The sequence below is a fragment of the Apus apus genome, chromosome 3 (genome assembly GCF_020740795.1).
Source record: "Apus apus isolate bApuApu2 chromosome 3, bApuApu2.pri.cur, whole genome shotgun sequence".
NCBI classification, from domain to species: Eukaryota; Metazoa; Chordata; class Aves; order Apodiformes; family Apodidae; genus Apus; species Apus apus.
Genome location: NC_067284.1, coordinates 113,492,637 through 113,515,978, shown reverse-complemented (window position 1 = coordinate 113,515,978; position 23,342 = coordinate 113,492,637). Strand labels below are relative to the sequence as shown.

General features: G+C 47.4%; 1 protein-coding gene across 1 annotated transcript in view; it reads right to left on the bottom strand.

Annotated features, from left to right (window-relative positions):
- LOC127382923 (uncharacterized) overlaps positions 1-22,948 on the bottom strand; it is a 28,861-nt gene extending 5,913 nt beyond the window's left edge. The window contains exons 1-6 of the mRNA XM_051615075.1: positions 22,940-22,948; positions 22,370-22,432; positions 12,658-12,717; positions 11,589-11,676; positions 10,025-10,093; positions 5,748-5,822 (exon numbers count right to left, since the gene is read on the bottom strand). Coding sequence (XP_051471035.1) covers positions 5,748-5,822; positions 10,025-10,093; positions 11,589-11,676; positions 12,658-12,717; positions 22,370-22,432; positions 22,940-22,948 — 364 coding nt within the window. The remainder of the gene's footprint in view (positions 1-5,747; positions 5,823-10,024; positions 10,094-11,588; positions 11,677-12,657; positions 12,718-22,369; positions 22,433-22,939) is intronic.
- Positions 22,949-23,342: the final 394 nt, after the last annotated feature.

Here is a 23,342-nt window from a genome sequence, read left to right as displayed (position 1 = left end):
GAAGGCCCACTGGAAGGCACGACTATCATTTTCACTTATTTAACTTCCCATCTCTGGAACAGGATATTTATGCACTTATTTTTAAGTATGACAGTCGTTTTAACGGCTGAATTCCTGCCATGGGCTTCCCTTCATGCTTCGCCCTCATCATGAGGGTGGGCAGGAAGCTCAGCCAGGCAGAGCTGAGTCTGCCTCATCTCAGAATTTCTCTTCCCAAAGCCTTATGTGCCAGGGGTGTTAACCTCAATTCAGAGTAAAACACAAGTGAAATATAAGAATATTTAAATTTTGCTGGATTTGATGGGGAAAATAGGGGTTAATGTACTTATTCTAGAGCTCTGGTTTTAAACCCCTCCTGTTATGTAGCCTTACAGCTACAGTGACATCTCCTGGAATGGCTTTAAACTTCAAGTAATCTCTAATATTTTTAAATTAGCAACTGGTCCTCCATGGGTCACAACTTCTCTCACAGGCTAAAGCTGGTCACTAATTCCTTCAGTAGGAGAAAACCACGAGGACAAAAAGGAAGATGCCCTGCAGCAGCAAGCACTCCAGCTCCCTTGGTGGGTTTAGCACTAATGGAGGTGATCACTCCCACTGCATCTTGACCAACATCTTAATAATTCCTGCTGTTTATTTTACAAAAGTAGTGCTCATTTGGCACCTTCTTCTAGCATAATTCAGCAGATGCAAAAAATATTGAATAAATACCAGACTGAAGACTTCTTTAGTCCAAAGAAGCTGCCCAGGACTGTGCCCAGAGCACAGCCCCCTGCTCTGGGAAGCAGACATGGGGCATAAGATCTGGATTTGCTTGCCCTGGAGCCAGACACGAGTGCTCTAGAACAGCCCAGCTGGCTGCACTGCAAAGGTTACACGTTTTGTAACAGCAAAACCCACCGCAGCCTGTAAAGAGTTTTGTGAGACAGCCAAAGACAGCTTCATAAATGTCACCAAAGGGGCAGTGGCAGAGGTGTGGTACAGTTGAACAAAGGCAGGGTTGGGAAGCACGTGCAAAGCAGGAAAGCCATCAGGGTAGAGCACAGGAGGCAGGGCAGGCAGGAGATGGCCAGTGAATCCAGAACTACCCTGCAGAGCAAGGTCCAAAGGCAAGAAAGGTGCCTGGTGAAACCAGAGCAGCTCCCAGGCCCAAAAGTGAAGTGAGCTATGCCAAAAGCACCAGAGATTTTCTCTTTACACAGGGCTGAAAAGCATGCAAATTGTAACAATGAGCAGGGGAAAATGAGGATGAAAGAAGATGCCAACTTTGGAGCCCCTTTCCTCATGAGGTACTGCGGCCATCAGTGCTGACCCTGTGGCTTCAGCTCTGAGACACTTCATATCCCTAGCTAAGGCTTAGATTGCTAAGGACTAATTGTTTGAATAGGCAGAGACAATGACTGATGACTGAATGAGGATTACAGAATCTCTTGAGGTTGGAAGGTGCCTCTGGAGGTTGTCTAGTCCCACAGTTGCTGCCCACAGCAGGCTCAGCTGCAGCAGGTTGCTCAGGGATGTGGCCATATGAGTTTTTAATATCTCCAAAGATGGAGACTCTGCAACCTCTCTGGGCAACCTGTTCTGCTGGCTGTCCACCCTCACCCTAAAAAAACCAAACAAACAGAAAACCTTTTTCTTATGTATACATAGAATTTCAACTACTTCACTTTATGCCTGTTGCCTCTTGTCTGCTCAGGGGGCAGAGCAGAGCCCACCACCCCATCAGGTGTTTCAGATGGACTCTGCTGGGCCCACTCCAGTATGTCCATGCCCATCTTGCACTGAGGAGCCCATAAACGGCCCCAGAACTCCAGATGAGACAATGATTAAGAAGTAACCATCAGCAATGTGTATCATAAATGAATGTCAACCCAGCAGTGTGTTGTTTTGAAACCAGCCCGATTTATCTGTCATTTGAACGCTCCCATATCACAGTTCAGTTCCCTAACTAACTGCCTCTCTCCCTCTCTGTATATATATTTTCAGTTGTGACAACACTTAATCCTCAGACTTTTGGGGAGTGAGGCTGTTTTTATTCCCAGAACTTCACAAAAAGATAGCCCAGTGTGGGGCAGGGAGCCAGCCAAGGCTGCTCCGCGAGCCGGGGCAGAGGCAGGAAGCCAGTATCCAGATCCTTCTCCTGCACCAGCCCATCATGGAACAAAGAGACTCATTAAATGTACTGATTTGGCTTTGATAAAATGACCCCAGCTCATATTCGGGTTATGAATGGCATTCTTTTTAGTTCACAGACCTGCAAGAGCTAACAGGCCTTGTTTAACTGTCAAAGAGCTCATTTTGCCTGCAGCACAGACCTTAACGCCAACCATTACCTCATCCAAATTCAGGGAATACATGTTCCCAGCACTCCCCTCTGCATTAATATCAAGGCTGATGAGTCAAAGGAAAAAAAAAAACCTACTACTACTAAGAACTAAGCTGTAAGGCAGGCAGAAATCCTTCCATTTCTGCTTTCAATCACATGCATCTGCTTCGACGTTTGCAAGAGCAAGATGCTGAACTCATTCCTCTCTCTTCTGCTCTCACACAGACCCAGCACCGAAAAAAAGTGGAGCTCTGCCCAGCTTTGCAACTGCAGAACAAATCTAGAGCGTGCCAAGTGTGACATGTGCTAAATGCAACACCAAAGAAACACTGCTGAAGAGCTACCTGCCTTGCTTCCCTCCTTCCCGCACGGGCAGGCCTGGGCTCAGACGTTACAAGGGGCCGGGCGCTCGCCAGCAGCAACGTGGGGGTAAACAAACACAGCACTAAGGGAAGGGAAGGCTTTGGGTTGGGTTTTGGATTCTTTTTATTTTGTTTTGTTTTGTTTTTTCTTTTGTTTTTTTTAAGCAAACTCTGCTATTTATAAAATCCCCTGATGGCCAAGCTGATGCATCTGCTGCAGAGCCTCAGCTACCACTGGGTAGACAAGCAAGACAACCACAGTTTTTTCCTCCTCAGTGTGTTCAACCCCTCTGGGTTCTCCTGTAGTTAAGGCAATCAGGGCACCTAGAGCAAGAAGGGGTCTGCTCGCCTCGTCAGGCATCCTTCCTGCAAGAGCAGGGTAAGGCCTCCCAACGACAACGGTATAAATAGATACTTCACTCAATCCTGACCAAAAGGTCAAGACAAAAGGCCACCTAATACCCACACGGTTCATGCCAAATTATCCCAGCCACTCAGGACCCACTCTGGCCTCTCAAGCAGATTTTAAAAGTTACAAAAACATTACTCATCATAAAAAGACTGAAATCCTGATTGCTACGGTGCACATGGAGTTGGATCCTGCGTCTGGGTTCTGGGTTTTAAGCTCTGGCAAAGGCACCCACTGCTCCAGCAGTGCTCTGTCCTCCCCACTGCTCCTCCCCAGCCACCCCACTCAGCCTGGGCTGGGGGCTGCCTGGAAAGGGGTCACTCAGCTCCACCTTCCCCACCCAACGATGGGAGGGAGGGGAGCACAACGCTTCAGTTATGAAAACCAAACCCAACTGTGAGGGTTGGGTTTTTTTTGTAAACTTAGTAATCTGTGATGATTGCTAACACGTGTTGTTGTTTCGTTGGGTTTTTTTTTGAAGCACAGAGCCCACATTGTTGCCTCTAGCTCTGGAAGTCCTTGACCCACTCTCTGCTGGGTGTGGGGAGGGACGTGGAGGGATTGCCCTGTGCTTGACCTGTTCCCGTGCTTATCTGCCAGCAAATGCCACGTGCAATTGCGGGAGAGAGGACACCAGGCTATGGGAGCCTTCAGGCTGCCTCCCTACGGCTGGCCTTGCTGCCCAGAAGCTCTCATTACACTTTGCACAGCAGGATACATGCACTGAACAAGACTGCACCTACTGCATCCCCTTTTTTTTGCCACCTTCTAAGTAAAAACAAATGTCCCTGCCCTTCACAAGGGTCCCACGGAGGGCACCAGCTGCTCGGACCGAGCTCGCAAGAGCTTTGGGCACCTGCCCAAAACCAAGACCCAAACTGAATGTCTTCCTTACCTCTGCCAGCCTTGTGCCAGATGGGAAGTGAAGTCTGATTTTTAAGACTTAAGAGAACAGACTGAAAAAGTTATCAGCATGAATGCACTCATCTTTCAATAGAAAATGAGCAAAGAGACCTACCCTGCCCCTGCCATGCCTCGTCTGCTGGGAAGAAAGTGGAGCTGGCATGCCAGCAGCATCTGGAGGGACTGTCCTCAGATGCTTTACTCTTCATGCTATTTGCACACAGGAAAAGCATCTTTAAAAAAAAAAAACAACCAAAAAAAAACAACCCTCCCCCAAACCTGAAAGATAATCACATTGGTATATTCATATTAATAAAAACAATTAATCGCGTTAGGTAATTGAAGCCAGACATTAATCTGTGCTGCTCATCCCAGTGGATTTATTAACAAAGGCTGGATGAGGGCACTACATGCATAAGTTATAAAAAGCAGCCCACTCAGGAGTGGCTACACTAACAATATTCAGAGATGTGAACTTCCAACACATCTCTGCTGGGGATGTAAGAAGGGAGCTATTGCTCCTGCAGAACAGCAGCTGCAGCCAGTGTATCCAGCTCCTGGTGACTTCAGTGAGAAAGCTCCTGCTCATTCTGACAGAAATCCCTAATTACCAAGCTAATTACTCTGAGAAAGAGCACAGATGAGAGAGAGCTGCTGGAGGAAAAAGAAGAGTTAAAAGTTTTTTTTCTGATTATTATTTTCAACAACTAAGGCAACCAGTACAATTCCCATGCCCCCCTGAATGATTCCCCTTGGCTCCCTCCTTAGGCCTGTACATAACAGATTAATGCTTCCTTCATTACTTGAATAAACAATAGATATATTTTCATCTCTGATTTCTCCTTTCTTCTTTCCACCTAAAATACTCCTTTGTTTATGCAGTTTTTGCTCTGCATCAGCTTGATTTTTTGCTGCATAGATGCAGTTGTTAACAAGTATGTCTCCCTGTCAAGCACTCATCCATTAGGAACTGCTTCAATCCACTGGTGCAGTGTTGAAAACCAGATGATAAAATATGGCATGTATTATATTGACTACTGTCTCTGGCTTTAGAGGTGCATTTCTGGCTTCCAGCTCACATGTTGATTTCTGCAGAGATGTCTCTTCACATGTATCTATGCTTGCCATCTCTAAAAGCCTCAGACTTTTATTCATCAGACAGTTGGACCTCCAGACAAATTTAAGTTTCTGGTAGGCAGAGAGTGTATGAACCAGGAGCACTCAGAGCCAGGCAGTGAGAAGGACTGACAGTTGCAGACAGGTAAAATGAAAGCCCAAAATGAGGCTGAAGATTAATGCAAAACCAGAAGATGCTCCAGCCTTCTCAAGGCCGTGCCTGGAGAGGCTCAAGCTGTGCTGGAGGGGAAGCTGCTGGCTGGGCAGCCTCTTCAACTGAGGCGTTTGCTCCCTCCCTCAGTCTGAAATTCTCTGAATTGTTGGTCATCAGAACACAACAGAAACCTTCTGTGTGAGTAAACCTAACAGAGAAAGAATCTGCTGGGGAGGCAGTATTTTTATTTATTTATTCCAAGATGAGACATGAGTTTGGAAAGAGCTCAGTAAAGCATTCTGATGTCACTGCTGGTAGCACTGGATTGCAGATGGGAAGAAGCTCTACAAGGGAGGACTAAGGAAATGTGGCTCCAAGGGAAAAGACTCCTGTGTAAGCAATGAGAGTACTTTTAAGCCAAGCATCCAAGAGAGCAGTACAAGAATTCAGATAGAAGTCCAAACAGAGACCACTCACCTAACTCCCTGGACAGCTGTGGTAACGTCCCAAAGGTCACAGGACAGGATTTTACTTCTGCAATATCCCATGTTCCTGCATTTAGAAAGCAAACCAACAGTCACCCAAAATGCAATGTCCCGTTCACAGCAGGCGACTGCAGATTCTACCTGACACTCCCAATCTCATGACAGCCCTTCCACATTCTTACCATCCCAAGTCTCCAACCACTGCTGGAGATGAATCAAGTAAGGAGAAATTACCTTCTACCAACAGAGAGAGTCCAGCCCAGTCACCACCTACACCTTCTCAGACCTTCAAAGTGCACATCACAGCCGCACAGCCCTTCTGTGGACTTAGGCAAATTCCTCACTCATCAGAGCTGATGTCCCCTTTTTGCACAACTGGCAGAAGCTGTCATCAGGTATCAGTGTGGAATTTGGCCTTTTGAAAGCATTAGAGTAAAAAATGGTACTGGTGTCCTCCCCCACATCAACCCTATACTGGACAAAAAGAAGGACTCCCACAGAGACAACAACTCATGGAAGTGCAACCCAAGATCATTTCCTGAATCACCAGAGTACTGGATTACTGCTAGTGAAGAGGAGTCATCATACAGCCTTATATACCAACCCATCCAGACACCAAACTCAATTAATCTGTGGGATTGTAATGAAAATCAAATGCTTTTGAAAATGAACCAAAAAGCAGTATTAACCAGTTTAAATTTTAACTCGTAACTCTCCTTCCCCAACAAGAAGTCAAGAAGAGAGATATAAAGGAAACTGCAAAGGCCCACTTATCACCTAGTTATTAAATATTAGTATTACTCTAGAATCTCCAGTATCACCCACAGGAGAACTAAAACATGAGACATAACTTGGCCAGAAAAATTAAACTATGATGGAGATGAAAAGTCATTAAATACCAGTGAGAGAGCTGGTATCAACACCTCCTAATCTTTAGCTTCATGGCCTGGCAGTCTGTCCCTTCACTGCTTTAGAAGTGCCTGAGGTTTTTGAGCAGCAGTATACACACAGGTATGGCCTGAAGCCCAGCTCTCTGTGTGAACATCCTCAGAAGGGAAGACTTTGGTTCCTTGGCCAAGGAACCAAACACTAAATAACTGTGGGTATTCCAACAGGTGTACTCAGCACTGGTGAGGCCACACCTGGAGTGTTGTGTCCAGTTTTGGGCACCTCAATTCCAGAGAGATCTCGAAGTGCTGGAGTGAGGACAGAGGAGGGCAAGGAAGCTGGTGAAGGGCCTGGAGAATCAATCTGATGAAGAACACTTGAAGGAGCTGGGAATGTTTAGTTTGAAAAAGAGGAGGCTGAGGGAAGACCTCATGAGCCTCTGCAACTACCTGAAAGGTCATTGTAGAGAGGTTGGTGCTGGTCTCTTCTCACAGAACAAGAGGGAATGGCTTCAAGATGCAACAGGGGAGGTTTAGACTGCACATTAGGGAAAAAATTGTTCTCATAAAGAGTGGTCAGACACTGGAACATGCTGCCCAGGCAGGTGGTTGAGTCACCATCCCTGGAGGTGTTTAAGGGTCGTTTGGATGTGGTGTTGGTGGATCTGGTTTAGGGGAGAACTTTGTGGAGTAGGGATGATGGTTGGACTCGGTGATCCCAAGGGGCTTTTCCAACCTGAATAGTTCTGTGATTCTATAATGGCCCCTCTTTTCACATTGCTGGTAAATAAACAACAGCTGGTGGGGCTTGAAGGGGGTGGGACAGACTGTATGTGTGCAGGACAAACTGCTGGACACAGTGATTCATGAAGCTTTCCCTCTGCAATGCTTGAATGTTGACACTCACCTATGTTGGAAAAAACATCATCTTCTGCCTGGCTGGGGGCCAGTTCTTCCTGTATGGCTCCAGTCTCCACCTTGGCAAGGAGAGCCCCTTTTCCACCACCACTGGTGTCTGCTGTGAATGGCCACACCACTCCTTTCTCATCCCAGTCAAAGGCTGGCTCAACCACCGAGCTACCCAGGGATGCTCTGCTGAGGTCTTCTTGGAAATAAACCACAGGGTCGTCATGATTTTTAATTACAATGAAGAGTTTATCCAGGGGAAACAACAGAGCAAAGCCTGGTCTAAACCCATCAGATGTAATGGCCACATTCCAACTGACATTCACAGGTACAATGACAGCAAAGCAGAGCCCCTGTGATGGGACCCTGAAGCAGCAAACACAATGGCCATGTGAGAAGGAGCCCCACGGGAGATGACACCACACTGCAGAGGCCTTGGCCATCCTTCCCTGACTGAAACAGTGGCTCAAGGCATCCAGAGTCCAGCTGGGGACCCAGAGCAGTAAAGAGGGAGAAAGAGAACAGCAGGACCTCCAAGGAAAAAGAAAACAGTCCTCTTGGATCTTGGTAGTTCAAGGCTGCTAGGGAAATCAATGCCTGGAATATGGATAGTATAAGTAATGACAATTATATCCAACATCTTTGTTTACAAAGGACTCCCAATTCACTTAAGGGTTCCACTTTCCTGTGACTCTAGTGGGGAGGGAACCACTGCTGGCATCAACCCCACCTTCACACACCTTAATGCTGCTGCTTCTTCCCTGCTAGAAAAGAGCAATCAGCACTTGGCTGGGTTAGGGCTTCTTCCTGGAAGAGCACACTTCACTGCTCTGTAAATGTCCATATTAACAGGACCACCATGACCACCTGGCTGAGCCTCCTGCACAACACAGGCTTCAGAATTGCACCAAACACTTTGGGAGCTGCAACTGTGACTTAGTCTGCTGAGCTTCTTGTCCTGAGCCAGCAAAGCACTTGACATGCACATGGGCTGAGTGATAAACCATGTGTGATTAACCTTCTGCACCTGCAGCTGGCCCCAGCCATGCCAACAGGCCAGCTCACACAAATGAAGCCAAATGTGGACACATCTACTTTGCTGGAGAGCAAGTAGAGACCTCAGCACCTTAAGCTCTTTGAGGCTGTCATGCAGATATTTAACTCTTGATTTATAGAACCCAAATGATAGAGAAAGTGGCCCCAAAATGTCTGTATATTTTCAGATTAAAATTTGCTGTTCACTTACCCCGCCCTTAGAAACACAGAATGATAGAATGGTTAAGGTTGGAATCTTCAATTTTAGTAGAGCATGAAAGCACATTAATAGTCTTACTGCAGACAGTGCACAAACACACTCATTTAGCTGAATCTCCCAACACCAAACTTCCATCTCAGCCTATACATTAATATATTAAACTTACAGATTTGTCTATTATGTTAGGGCCACTGAGATGATGAGGGACTGGAGCATCTGCCTGTGAGGAAAGGCTGGGAGAGCTGGGGCTGCTCAGCTGAGAGACAAGGAGGCTGAGGGGGGATCTGATCAGTGCTGGTCAATATCTACAGGGGTGTCAGGAGGATGGGCCAGACTCTGCTCAGGGGTGTCCAGGGACAGGACAAGGGGCAATGGGCACAAACTGGAGCACGGGAGGTTTCACCTAAATATGAGAAAATCCTTCTTGACTCTGAGGGTCCCAGAGCCCTGGGACAGGCTGCCCAGGGAGGTTGTGGAGTCTCCATCCCTGGAGACATTCCAAACCCTCCTGAACGTGTTCCTGTGAGATCTGCTCTAGGGAATCCTGCTCTGGCAGGGGGGTTGGACTAGATGATCTCCAGAGGTCCCTTCCAACCCACCACTCTGTGATTCTGTGTAATAATTTTATCACAGATAATGAAAACATTCCCACATGCCTCAATTCCATGACCTGGTTTCGTACAGAGGTTATAACACCATCATTAGTAGAAATGCATATAGGCATAAGTGCATGAAAGACACTTTGAAATCGCAGGAGAAGAAAGTGAAGTGAGTACAAAGCATTGTTTCATTTTGTCTCATTAGGATAAGAGTATATCTCCCCTTCACAGCTGTTTACTCTGGGCAGGCCTGGATTAAAGATCCCATTCGGAACCGAGCAGATTAGCAGGTTTTTATACATCTACTATCAGAAAACTTCCTCTGTCGAGTCACGCAAGAGTAATGAAGCCACATTACACCAAACTTTTAACATATCTCAGCTCTAATAGACATTTGCTTTCAGAGTCCTGTGGGTAACACTACATTTTAATGAAAGCCTGGAGTAAAAGGCAAGCTCCCAAATAAGAGCTCCCAGAGCTGCCTTTTCCTGAGTAAACAGCCTAAGCAGGTGCAGAGGTTTTGCTGCTGAATGTTGAAGAGAGCAAACAGGAAGATGCTGGGAAGGGAGAAGGGGTAAAAGCCCAGCCAGCTCAGGTGTGTAAACTGAACTTGTACATTTACCTTTTTGTTTCAGTTTTTCCTTCCTTAAGTGTCTCTTCTCTCGGCTGCTGATCTTGGTCTGCCAAACTCCTGCAAACACAGAGCAAAGCTCCTTTTTTACACGAACAAGAAACTTCCTTTATTGCTTTATCCCTTGGCACCCAGGTAAACAGCTATCTGATTGTTGCTGAAGGTGGCTGTGAAGGTGGCACTGGGGCAGTGAGTGCTGTCCTGGCCTTGTGCAGCATCTCTCCCATGTGCAGCCTTTGCTGTCTCTGCAGAAACACCTTTCATAAAAATCCCCACCACAAACCTGTTGTTTGGTCTGACTCATCTAACTGCACATGTTCTTCTGTCCTTTGTGCCAGCCTGATGTGACACACTTCTCCCTTGAGGGAGACGTCACAACAGAACATCAACTGCCTTGTACATCTGACAGCAGAAAGAAGTTCATGAAAACCTTAACTGTCAAAAAAGGCTTCATTTTACTGGCCTCAAACATACCTCAAGAATTGTTCTGTGATGTGGAGGCCCTCTGCCACAGATCCTTCACTGTGAGGGGGGTGAGACACTGGAACAGGTTGCCTAGGGAAGCTGTGGCTGCCCCATCCCTAGAAGTGTTGGAGGCCACATTTGATGGGGCTTTAAGCAACCAGCTCTAGTGGGAGGTGTCCCTGCCCATGGCAGGAGGATTGGAACTAGGGGATCTTTTAAGATATTTTCCATTCTATTATTTCACTTGAGTCAAACCTCTTTCTCTGAACCACCCCTGAATGACGTGTAAAACAGTCCAGCTGGCGCATCTGTTCACAAAGCTCCACATCTGTTTGAAGAAAGCCTCTGCTGTTCCCCATTCTCCTCCAGCAGCCCTGCAGGCTCTGTGCTCCTGACACACAGCCCCACAGGAGGACTCCAGTCCAACAGCAGCAAACGTTTCTCTTGCTCTCACCACCACACTAATCACACTATAATCTTTTAAGCCCAGCAAAGCCTCGAATTTGTTGTTTTCAGTATGACCCTTGGTGGAGGAAGGCAGAGAGGGGCTCATGGGATGCAACGTATTTTCCAGTGCAATTATAGCAGCCAGAGCCTTGCCAGCCTCTGCCAGACTTCTCTGCAGATTTGCTTCTGACCAAAGACCTTGGCTCTGTTCATGGGTGAGCTGCAACAGGGGACATTTTACGCCAGCGCCTTCACCAGCCTCAATTATGGGCACAACAGCTGCTTCCTGGGAAGACCACAGCTTCAGCATGGCAGAGGCCACAGGATAAGGAGTAGGAGCATGAAGACAGGACCCTGTTACCCAGTGGACCTCTGGCCTCTTCGGAGGTTTTTCCTCATCCACAAATTTGCCACCTCTGAATGAAGTAGGGACCTGAGAGGTGTGGCAGCAAAGCACATGGTCCCTGTCCACATAGTTACACCAAGTTAGGAGAGGAAGACAGAAATAACTTCCAAACTGGCAGGTTTTTTTCCCCAATAACACAGAACACTGGAACAGTAGAGAAGATGTCCCTTTTAAAATATTTCATCCTATTTTTTGGTAATACAAATCAGGTAACAGAAGAACCAGGCAGTTTGTTACCTTCCTCCTCTCGCAGTTTGTCTTTTTCCACAGAAAGATCTTGTGGCACCTCCTTGTCAGAGCACTGGGCTTTCTTCTTCTTCTTAGGCTGCATGGCAGGAGGATAAAACAGGTTACATTCCATCAGGAAGGAAAAAAGAGTCAGGACAGTCATTTTGAAAGAAGACGCCACATGGTGTTATTCAGAGAAAACAGGAGATGAGTGAAGTCTTGGAGTGGGTGAGTCTTCCTGGGCAGATTTTATTGCAAACCCCAAAACAATGAAAGTTACCATTTCTGACCTACAAAATTTGACTTCCCTGCTAGGTTAGAAAGCTCACATTTTAATTCAGGCACCTGCTCTATAGTCAGCTTTGCATTCATTATTCCTAAGTCTATAAAGGAGGAAAACCTAACATTATTTATCCCTTTTAAAACCAGCAACACTGAAATAAAGAGCTGGGACCCTGCCTATGCTTAACCAAAAACACCCCCATGGAACAGCCTGTTGTTAATGAAGGTGACTGTAGTTCACACTCATCTGAAAGGTCACAGCAGTGGCCGAGGCCATTTTCACATGGCCTGATGAAACAGCAGAGCTAACTTTAAGCCTTCAATTTCAAATGGTTTAGTTCTAACACAGCAGTTCTTGACATTTCCAAGGCAGGACACTCCTGCCTGGAACACGCTTCCTGCCCAGGCTGGGGGGCTGCTCCTCACTTGGAAGTGGCTGCAGAGCACAGACACTTTCCTCCATGTCAGAACAAGTGCTGAAGGATCAAGATAAAAGCTTAGGCAGGCCCAGGGAAACACCCCATGTCAGAGCTGGAACTGCAGGGCAGGAGATCCCAGCTCCCACTCTGGGCTTGGACCACGAGACCATCCCACTTGTGGTGGCAGTGACAAGCAGCACTTCGAGACTGTGCCAGAGAGCTGCTTGATCTCATGTTCCTAAGTCATCTCTTCAGTGCTCCAGCAACAGAAACAACCAATTATCTTTAAAGGGGACTACCAAATAAGGAACATTCTTTAAACAAATGTGTCTATAAAGATAACAACAACAAAAACAAACTAAAACTCTTACTGGTACCTTGAGGAGCTTTTTCTCTCTGGTGTTGGCTGATGTTATGGGCTGGCCATTCACTGGGACCTAGAAGGTAGATAATAAAAAATGCATTCTGGAATATTTACATGCATGTGCAAATATATATATGCATACAATAATTGTAATAAATCCCTATAATACATATGATAGGCTGAAAGACACAATAAATAACCTCCAGTAGAAACCTGGCCTAGAATTTGTGGCCTTGTTCCAATTTGAGTTAATTTATTCCAAATTAATTAGTGTTAGCTAAGCCTTTATGAATGTAAAACCAGAAACTCCACATAGATTTATTCCAAAGCAGACATATTTGTGGTTTATCCTAATATTTGTCTAGGATCAAAGTTGTTTCTCAAATAGGGTAAGCCTGTCTTTAAAAAGCAGCATAGACAGGAGAGGGCTTATTTTAATGCTTGTTTACTGTTTGGGGTGGACATTAAGTTCCCCTCATGGGAGGTTCCAGCTGAATATGAGAAAAAATGTCTTCACAGCAAGAGTGGTGAGGCCTTGGAACAGGCTGCCCAGGGAGGTGATGGAGGCACCATCCCTGGAGGTGTTCCAAAAAGGGGTAGATGTGGTGTTTCCTAAGATGGTTTAGTGGTTAGGGGTTGCAGGGTGGATGGTTGGACTCGATGATCTTGAAGGTCTTTTCCAACTGTGACGATTCTACGGTTCTAAGAGTATCTGAGCAACTAAAAGAAGAGCCTTCATCCTACCTAGACCCTACAGGTCCCTCTGCTTCCCCCTGGCATGCATGGGAGCATGCTGATGAGTGCACGACACCCCTCTCCCTTGCCTGGGTTGTATCCTCCTTGTGCAATGCAACCCCTGTCCAACTCTGCCCACGTTTCCTTCAGTCCCATCAGACCTGTTGGGCTGCTGAGCTGAACCCAAAGCTCACAGCAGGGAGCCTGACCCAGGCTGTCACCAGCACCCTTTCATGTAATGAAACAGAGAGTTAGAAATCAGCACGCTTCATAAACCACTGTGCAGTAAATCAGGAAATCTAAAACCCGGGGGGTTGATTTAAAAAGAAAAAAAAAAAAAGCTTATTAGGTGGTGGCATCTCTTTGGATGACCAGGACACCATCCCAGATGTGAGAGGCAAAGTCTTGGAGGCACCTTGTGGCAGGCAAGATTACAGCTCTCATACAGCCACGCTAGGACATGAAGGGAAACTCTTTTCCACAGAGCAACAAGCCTTTTATGTTCTGCCAAAGACACTCCAAAATACTGTCAGGACCCAAAGCAACTTCTTCCCAGAGATGAACCAGATTATTTCTCAAAACCCAAAAATTAATCTCTGCTGATGCTGGCAGTGATTAGTTACCAGCAAATAAAATCCTGTGGGTGACTGCCCACGCCTGCAGCCTGGTACTGCTTAGCTCTTTGGTATTTTGGAGATTTTAGAGCTATTTTTCACAAGTCTCACAAAGGTCTGATTTGAAGTTCGGGTTAAAGACAGCAGGACAGGCACCTGCACACTGGCAGATGCCTTGTCCCTGGAAGTCTCTGCTTGGAAACCCAGACCAGTTATTTACAAGCTCGTGGTGGCACAAGGGCATGGCACTGAACTGGCCTTCAGCTGACCCACAGCAACCACTTTAGGAGGGGACACCCCAAAATTGTAGGCATTGCAACGTACCACTCTGAACACACAAGCACCACCAATTCTGCATCTTCCAGTGAAATATGACAGTACCAGGATGACTACAGGTGGAGATGAGGAGGTGTTAAGATGAAGGACATGGACTTTCATCCTGCCCTAAGTGAGCACAGCCTGAGCCCTGGCAGAGGCAGGGAGAGCCCCACAGGGAGGTGTAGAGTGCAGCAGAGAACTGAGGCAGATGCAAACTGTATTGGCTGTGACAGACTTGTCTCAGCTGGGGCAGGATCACGTTCCTGGGCCTTCTCTACATCTAAATGACAGCAAGCAAGAAGCTGGGAAAATTGCAGCACTTTTAACACTTTGCTGTCTGGCTGCTGCACTGTTACCAGACAAGCACAGTATTTCCTTCTTCAGTGATATTTCATCTGCTAGGGAAACAACTCTCTCTCTAACACTAAGAGGTTAAAAATACACTGCTGACAGTCATTTGCTATATCCCAGGGGCCTTCATGCTGACTGACCAGCTACTCTGCTCTAAGTACCTACCTGGGACTCCCAAACCTTGCTGCATCCTTCCCAATGAGCAGCAGAGTGCAAGAACAACACCAAACCTGACCACTAACTGCTATCACCAGAGAGCCCACCACTCCAGTGGTGCTCCTCCTGCAAACCTGAAGTACCTGTTGCTTCTCCACCAGCAGCAACTCCTTTTCATCATGAAGTATTTTTGCCAAGTCCAACTTCCTTCCAGTGGAATGATGCTATTCTAGCCTGACCTATTGTATTGAATCCTGCCTTGATCCATCCCCTTTTCAGGCTGAGGAACCTCACCCTACCCTATTCTTCCCTGTGGAAGCCCTTAGGATACAGGATTAGTCATGCTGCTTTATCATGGTTTGGCCATTCTGAAAAGGGAAAAGATTTTTCATTATTTTATTGCACTAATGGACTCATTAAAGGGAAATTAATTTTGTCAGTATAATGTATTTTTTCTTAATGAAAAATACAGTTCTGTACAGGGAGAACAGCTCTCAAGCCACCACATTAGGTGACTGTATAAAGTCATCAGTGCAATTTCAAATACACTAAATAAATAGCAGAGAAAGAGAATCAGGACTTAGAGTGAAATCAGACTAAACAGATTAATTTCTACTCACATTCTGTGGAACAATAGAAAGGCTATTTTTAGTTCATGGCCATTTGGTTCGTGACCCAGTGGAACAGGATTTCCCCCCCACCTCCTGCCTTTTTTTCCCTTTATATATAAACCTAAGGTTGTATTTCTGAGGAGTGCTCTGAAACCTTTCTTCTCTTGGCTAGTGTTTTAATTGATTTTGCACCATTAATGCATTAATACAAAAAGTCACACAGAAAGAAGGCAATGTGATAGCTCTTCCAGTGTTAAAAAATACTGGGTTTAATAATCAATATATAAACTGTGTATTTTAAGCCATAAAAGTGTAGCCCTAGACACTTACCTTTATGTATTTCAATAGTTTTCTAAGACTAGATTCACTAAACCAAACACCTTTGTTAGTGTCTTATCAGATTAGGAACTCTGCTTTCAAATCTCAGTGCCACCAACTGGTTAACAAGATTAATTAAAAATTATGTGAGCATTAGCTTCAGGTTCACTAACTGCCCTTTGTCCCACTTGGGGAAGGTGCTTGAAATTGCCTTCATTAAGAAGGCAGGCAAAGGTTTCTCCAGCAGAGGGAGGGATACCAGAATAAAATAAACTCAGTGTGTGAAACCCAAGGGGAACTATTACATGCTTCACACATTAGGCACGAAGAGATTCATTTAAGAACGTGAATAAAGATTGAGAAAACTGTTTTTTCACTTGCAGAAAACTCAAATTAAGTGGGACACTGATAAAATGAAAGGAGGCAAACCTACCCCATTCTGGCAGGGGGGTCTGTGAACACAAAGCCATTTCCAGATTTAAGAAATGCTGCAATTCTATTGTTTCCTAGTGCTTATTTCCAGTACAAAAAACTAGTTGGTTTTTTTTTCACCTCATGTTACACCACAAGATAAATGTGGTAGACTTAGGCCAAAAGGCCACACTCATGTGGCAAAAGCAAGACCAGCATGTGCTAAATTAGAAGATAGAAAATGAGAATGAAAATAGAAAAGAAGATAAGGAAAAGGACTTTCTAACCAGGGCACTTAGGAACCTCCCTGCAAGATGCTGTGTTACTGCTGAACAAAATGCCACTGCACTCTTCAGCTTTCTCAGCAGAACTGGAACAAGCTGAGAAGCAAGCATGAAGTCTCCACCTCTCAGCATCCTCTGGAAGATCTGTTCTTGGCTCCCTACCCTGTGCACTCAAGAGTCAGACGTTTCAATACCACTTGCAGCCCACTGCTGGCTCCCTGGAGGTGGGTTCTCCTCCCCTGTGCACAGAAGCACAAGCTCAGCCACAGGGTGTGCAAACCAGAGCCCAGCAGCAGCCAGCCAGCTCCCATGGCTCCCCCAGCAGACCAGGAGCAACCTGCATGACAAACACCCTGGGAAACAGAGCAGCACACTGAGTTCTCTTAATTCTGAATCAGATTTTCAGAAATGGAAAGCAGACATCCCGGTCAGTCTGGCTTTGCCACCATGGTCCTGGGCTGATGGAATGGTCCTGGACACCAGCCTGCAACACTTACCTCCTGAACCAATAGGAACCAGGTCAATGTGTCCAGCTCTGGAGCCCTTAATACAAGAGGGACATGGAGCTGTTTGAACAAGTCCACAAAAATGGCCAGAGGGCTGGAGCAGCTCTGCTATGGAGACAGGCTGAGAGAGCTGGGGCTGCTCAGCCTTGAGAAGAGAAAGCTCCAGTGCCTGAAGGGGCTACAGGAAAGCTGGGGAGGGGCTGTTTATAGGGGCTTATAGAGATAGGATGAGAGGCAATGGCCTTAAACTAGAGCAGGGGAGATTCAGATTGGGTATCAGGAAGAAGTTCTTTACAATGAGGGTGGTGGATCACTGGAACAGGTTGCCCAGAGAGGTGGAGGAGGCCCCATCCCTGGGAACATTCAAGGTCAGGCTTGATGGGGCTCTGAGCAACCTGATCTAGGTAAAAAGGTCCCTGTGACTGCAGGGGGGGCTGGACTAGATGGCCTTGAAAGGTCCCTTCCAACCCCACACATTCTATGATTCTATGAACTGGAAAGGGCAAGCCTGCATTTGTCAGAGGAGAAAGGATGGGGTTTGGGCAGAGCACGAGAGAGACAGGAAGGCACCAGCTTCAAAGACAATTACTCATTCAGTCCTAATAGCTGGAGAAGGGATAACACAATGGCAGTTTCCACTCAGGTGGCAATAGGAAGCCACAAAAACATATGTTGTGTTTGCAAAGGAAACAAGCTCTTCAGGCATGGGAGAAGAACATAAAGGAACTCCTCTGGGCCATGCACACTCCACACAACAAAGGAGAGGGCAATCAATATTGTAAATCTTAATCATCTTCTTCTTACCATCTATTATTGATATGCATTAAGACAAAGTTTTCTCCTGACAAAATCACCTCAGACAAGTGTGTTCCCAGTAGGAAAGAACAGCCTGTTGGAAAGCAAAATTACATGGGAAACACATGCCATGAACAGACAGAATTCTATGGGAAATGTGTGAAATTTCTCCCTTTGTTTAAGGAGCCTGGCAGAATAAAAATGGTCGTGGTCCCATCAACTAGATGCTCCAAGAACCTCAGGGAAAAGGATCTGAGCCATCAGCACAGAAAACCTGTCCCTGTGCACATAGTCCTAAGGGTGGCCCTTAGGAACAATAACAGGTAACAAATACAGGCAAGGACTGGGAGCCAGAACAGCAGTTGTTGCCATTGAGACCCGAAGGCTATTCCAGCATAAAATGAAAGCAGCAGCCCCAAGATGCTGCTGCCTACTGGCCAGCCTTCCCAGGACACACAGGAGGCCACACACACCAGCCACCAACATGGGGGGCTGACAGGTACCTGCCTCAGCTCAGCTGCTCTTATCACCCGACAAGATATCTGAGAAAAGACAGAAGGGTTTCCCCAGCATGAGGGGATTAAAACCACTGTTGCAAAGAGGGATGAAGAAATAATTTTCCTGCAATTTGCTGCTCTGATTAATTAAAGCAGTGGAATAACTGCAACAAGAGATCATGGGTCCATTTTAAGGAGGCAATTACCAAACTCCAGCACCTCCCAGGATACTTACGAGATGAAGTTCAAGACAGTTGTATGAATTTAATTGGGCAACTCTATTGCATTAGCATGAAGAGTACTGTATAACCTGGAAAGGTAGGAGAAAAGGTCTGCCTGCATCCCTCTGGAGCAGGGATTGTAGGGGCTGTTCAGCCTGGAGAAGAGAAGGCTCCAGGGAGAACTTACAGTGGTCTCCCAGTGTATGAAGGGGCTACAGGAAAGCTGGGGAGGGACTTTATATAAGGGCTTGTAGTGATAAGACAAGGGGGAACAATTTTAAGCTGAAAGAGGAGAGAGTTAGGTTAGACATTAGGAAGAAATTCTTTAGTGTGAGAGTGGTGAGACCCTGGCCCAGGTTGCCCAGAGAAGCTGTGGCTGCCCCATCCCTGGCAGTGTTGAAGGGCAGGTTGGATGGGGCTTGGAGCAACCTGGGCTGGTGGGAGGTGTCCCTGCCCATGGCAGGGGGGTGGGAACTAGATGGTCTTTAAAGTCCCTTCCAACTGAAATCATTCTGTGATTCATCTTTAGTTCTGGTGCTGTTAAGCCCTCCCTGCAAGAGGGAAAAGGTACCTCCAGCTTATAAAGACACTTCTGAAAAGCAGAAAGCTTTCTCTTGGGATGTATCAGATGATACATATTTTTGTAACTTGCCTAAGGAAGATTATATCACTGCATTTGTGCAAAAAGCTTTTATTTTTAACTGACCAATTTGCAGAACAAGCCAAAAACTCAAACACAAACTGCAAAACTCAACAGCAGTCTCGTTCAGATCAGCTGGCTTCCAGCAAGTCTCATTAGCAGGTTCCTAAAAGACTATCCTGAAAAAGACTAAAACCTCCAGCACCATGGAGATGGTTTTGTGTGTGACAACAGCCAGACTGGAACTTGTTCTATGTGATGCATAATGAGATCACATGCAAAATGTGTGATTGTGTTGAGGCCATGCATACATTTGAACCAAGTTTGTTTGACAGGCTTGTTTTGCACCCAGATCAGGCTGGGTGTTAGGGGCACAGCTTGCTCTGAGACTAGTTCTCACTCCAGCCTGCTACTCTGCTAGATGCCAAGTTAACATGCAGGGAGATGAAAAGCTGGAAAGCTGCCTGCCAGCAGCACTGGCACTGGGAGAGACTAACAGCTGCATTTGAGTGACTTGGACCCGGGAAGGATTTGGGCAGGGATGGCTGGGAGGGCTGTGCTGTGGCAGGGAGCTGCAGGTGGGAGCTGAGGGCACAGTGCAGCTTGGGCAGGGGCTGGCTGCCTCTTGCCATGGGGGACTGGGGCACACAGAGGGGAGGAAATCAGTCCTGCAGCAGAGGAACTGCCTCCCTGCAAGAGCAGATTCCCGGGGAAGGACTCACAGCCCACCCAGGGGGCAGCGGCTGGGAATCGCTGGCCAACAGGCATTCCCAAACTGAAAGAAATAATTAACTGCCTGGTTTCTTTTAATTAAGATCTCGGCTTCCCCACCCTCCTCCAGGATATGCAGATGTTTGGCTGCTGGGGTGTATCAACACACCTGAGCACTGGAGGCGATTCATCTCTTGGCTTCATCCCTCAGTGTGAAGCAGAGAGGGGCTCCCGTCCTGCATGACCTGCACACCACAGCCCAGGGCATCCGCCACATCCACGGATGGAGCCCTTTGCTATTCATAGTATCTCTGGTGCTGCCTCAGTAGAGATTCTCACATGCAGATTTCAACACATTAAAGGTGTTCCTCTGTTCTGGCATCCTTGCATCAAGCTGAGTGCCAAGGCAGCACGCAGTGTGTTACATTTACGTCAGGAGATCAGGTTTTTGCCTCAAGGATATGATGTTCCAAAGACAGAGGTAACGTGATGGGAAATGACAAGGAGCAGTGGAGAAGCAGGATAGGGAAAACAAAAGAGACAAGAAGAGGAGAGGGCAGAATCCTGTCATGGAGGGCGAGCCTGATTTTATTCATTTCAGCATGTAAGATGTTTTCCCCACGTTATCTTTCCTTAGGATCTTTTAAGTTATTTTTCTTGATAATCCTCATCCTCCACCTCCTCAGGACAGCATTTTGCTTCACGAGCAGTGGGTCTCACATAGAGGATGATGCTGCTCTCTGTAAATCCAGCTGCTAAGTGCAGCCCCTAAAGAGTGGGAATCAGCTCAGTGCAGCCAAAGATGAGATTACTGGTAGAAACTGCAGATGACTGTAAACAAATTTATCCCTTCAGTTTATCCCTTCCTCCCCTTCTTTGCTTTCTGTTACTCCAGCCTATGAGGTACAGCTTCTCTGACCAGAAAATATCTATTTCAATCAATGTCTTCAGCTTGAACTAATAACCCCACCATTGTTACAGCACCAGGCCTGTCTCTGACCCCAGGGTGGGTGTCCCCCCCTTTCTGTCCCATGCTGCCTCCAGTAATTGGTGGCTCTGCAAAATCTTAATTTGTTCTACAGCCGAGTCAAAGCTATTATAAAGCTATAATAATATTGTTACCAAAATCCCTCTTCATCCCTTGACATGGACCGTAACGTTAGGATTGATTTTTTGTATTTGCTTTTTACTAATTCAGCAATATTTACACTGTCAGGCCAAGACACTCTTCTCACTGAGGAAAGATAAAATACTCTAACATGGAATAGCCTATTAAAATACAGCTTTAATCAACTAGAAGTTAACATTTCCATGACAAAGTAATAAAACCCTAAAAAAACCATGTAATGATAGAAAGCCTGATATATCTGTATCTGTGAAGAGACCCACTTATTTCACAGCCCACCTAAAACCTCTGCAAATAACCTTTGGGTTTGCTTCTTGTTGTTTAGTTCTCGGAATTAAGACCTAGGAGATACTAGTGTCAAATACTTAATGTTCAGGGGGTTCTCCCAAGAGCTTTACTTTTTGTACTGCAATTGCTTGGTGAAATGTTTGCCTGTCATTTATACTGGGGCTTTCTGCTACAGCCAGCCAGCAGCAGGTCAGAGAGGCACAACCACGGCAGTGTCACACAGACACTTTGTCACACGCATCATCTCCAACTCACAGCACAGGTTGAACAGGGTGGCCCTGGTCATCAGCTCACAGCTCCTCTCACAAATTAATGCAGTCAGAACAAAGGTTTGGTTCAGAGTACATAGACATTATCAGCACGCTGTATTAATACCATAGCAGAGATACTCGACCTGGGTCCCCCTTCTTAGTATGACGGAGTTTTCATCATTCCCTGCAAACAGGATCAAGCCCATATGGAGTTATGGTGTAAAGGACCTACAGGCCAATACCAGCAATCCCAGGCCAGCTTGCAAGCTGCTTCCTTGCACTGTAAGCTCAGAGAGGGGCTTGATTCCACCACCACAGGGCTCAGAGAGGATTGCAGAGCTCAGTAACCCCTGAGCCACCCAAAGAGGTTTGGGACACAGAATCTCGTACAATCCCAGAATGGTTTGGGTTGGAAGGGCCCTTCAAGATCATTTCATTCCAACCCCCTGCATGGGCAGGGACACTTCCCACCAGACCAGATGGCTCAAAGCTCCATCCAACCTGCCCTTCAACACTGCCAGGCACTTCTTGAACACCTCCAGGCAGGGCAGGCTGCCGGAACGTGCAGGGTGGGGTGGGATGGGGTGGGGTGGGATGAGGTGGGATGGGATGGGGTGAGATGGGGTGGGATGGGGTGAGATGGGGTGGGATGGGATGGGGTGGGGTGGGGTGGGGTGGGATGGGATGGGATGGGGTGGGGTGGGATGGGATGGGATCGGGTGAGATGGGGTGGGATGGGATGGGGTGGGGTGGAACGGCAGATCACCCGGCGGGGCAGCAGATCGCAGGCAAGACAAGCAGCAGGAAAAGATGCTGGGGAGGAGAAGGGGGAAAGGATGCTGGTCCCGGGGAGCGCGGGCAAGGAACGACACCCCCCTCCCCCTGCCCTTACCTGCTCCGTGCGCCTCGCGTCCTCGGGCTGCCGTCCGGGGCCATCCTCCTCCTCCTCCTCCTCCTCCTCCCCCGCGGCCCGGCGGGACCCGGGGGGGCCGGCCCGCCCGCCCCGCAAGCCCCGCAGCAGCAGCAGCACCACCACCAGCAGCAGCAGCAGCAGCAGCAGCCCCGCAGCCCCCGGGGCCAGCTCCCCCGGGCCCGGCATGGGGGGGTGGGACACGTCGGTGGCTGCGGGAGGCGGGTCGCGGAGGGGTCTGGCCGTGCGGGGCGGGGGGACGGCGGAGGGGGCGGGGGACCCAAACCCCCCCCCCCAGCCTCCGTGCGGGGCCGTGCCGGGGGTGGGGGAAGGGGTTTAAGGAGCTGGTTGGTTTTTCCCGTGGGAGGATGGAAGGGGTGAGGAAAAGGCAGACGCGGCGCGGAGCCGCGGGCAGCAGCGTTCGCTCGAGGGGAGATGTTTGGGGGAGGGTCGGGGTTACCCCGCGGGTGTCGTCAGCACCTGAGGAGTTTTGCAAAAACCTCCCTGGAAGAGCTGTTAGGAATATGCTCCTGCTCCCGGGTGCCGTGACACCAGCGCCATCGTCGAGCAACCCCCCGGGATGGATGAAGGCGGGTGATGCTCTCACAGAGTCTTTGTGGTTTGTTTGGTTTTTTTTTGCCAAAGCTTCTTTTAAAGTGACAAGTTGTGTTTTATCTCGGCCAGTCTAGATGTGTGACCTCCAGGAAACGAGCAGTGAATACGAGCAGGAAACGAGGGAAAGTAATACATCTCCGCTGTCCCTGGAGGCATTTAAAAGACCTGTAGGTGCTGCAGGGACACGGTTTAGTGCTGGAGCTGGCAGTGCTGAGTTGCTGGTTGGACTTGAGGATCTTAAAGGTCTTTTCCAGCCGAAGCAATTCTATGGTTGTAAAGGAATGAGCCCCTAATTCAGGAGAGGGTCTCGGCGTGGCCGTGTTTCACACCTGGCACAAGC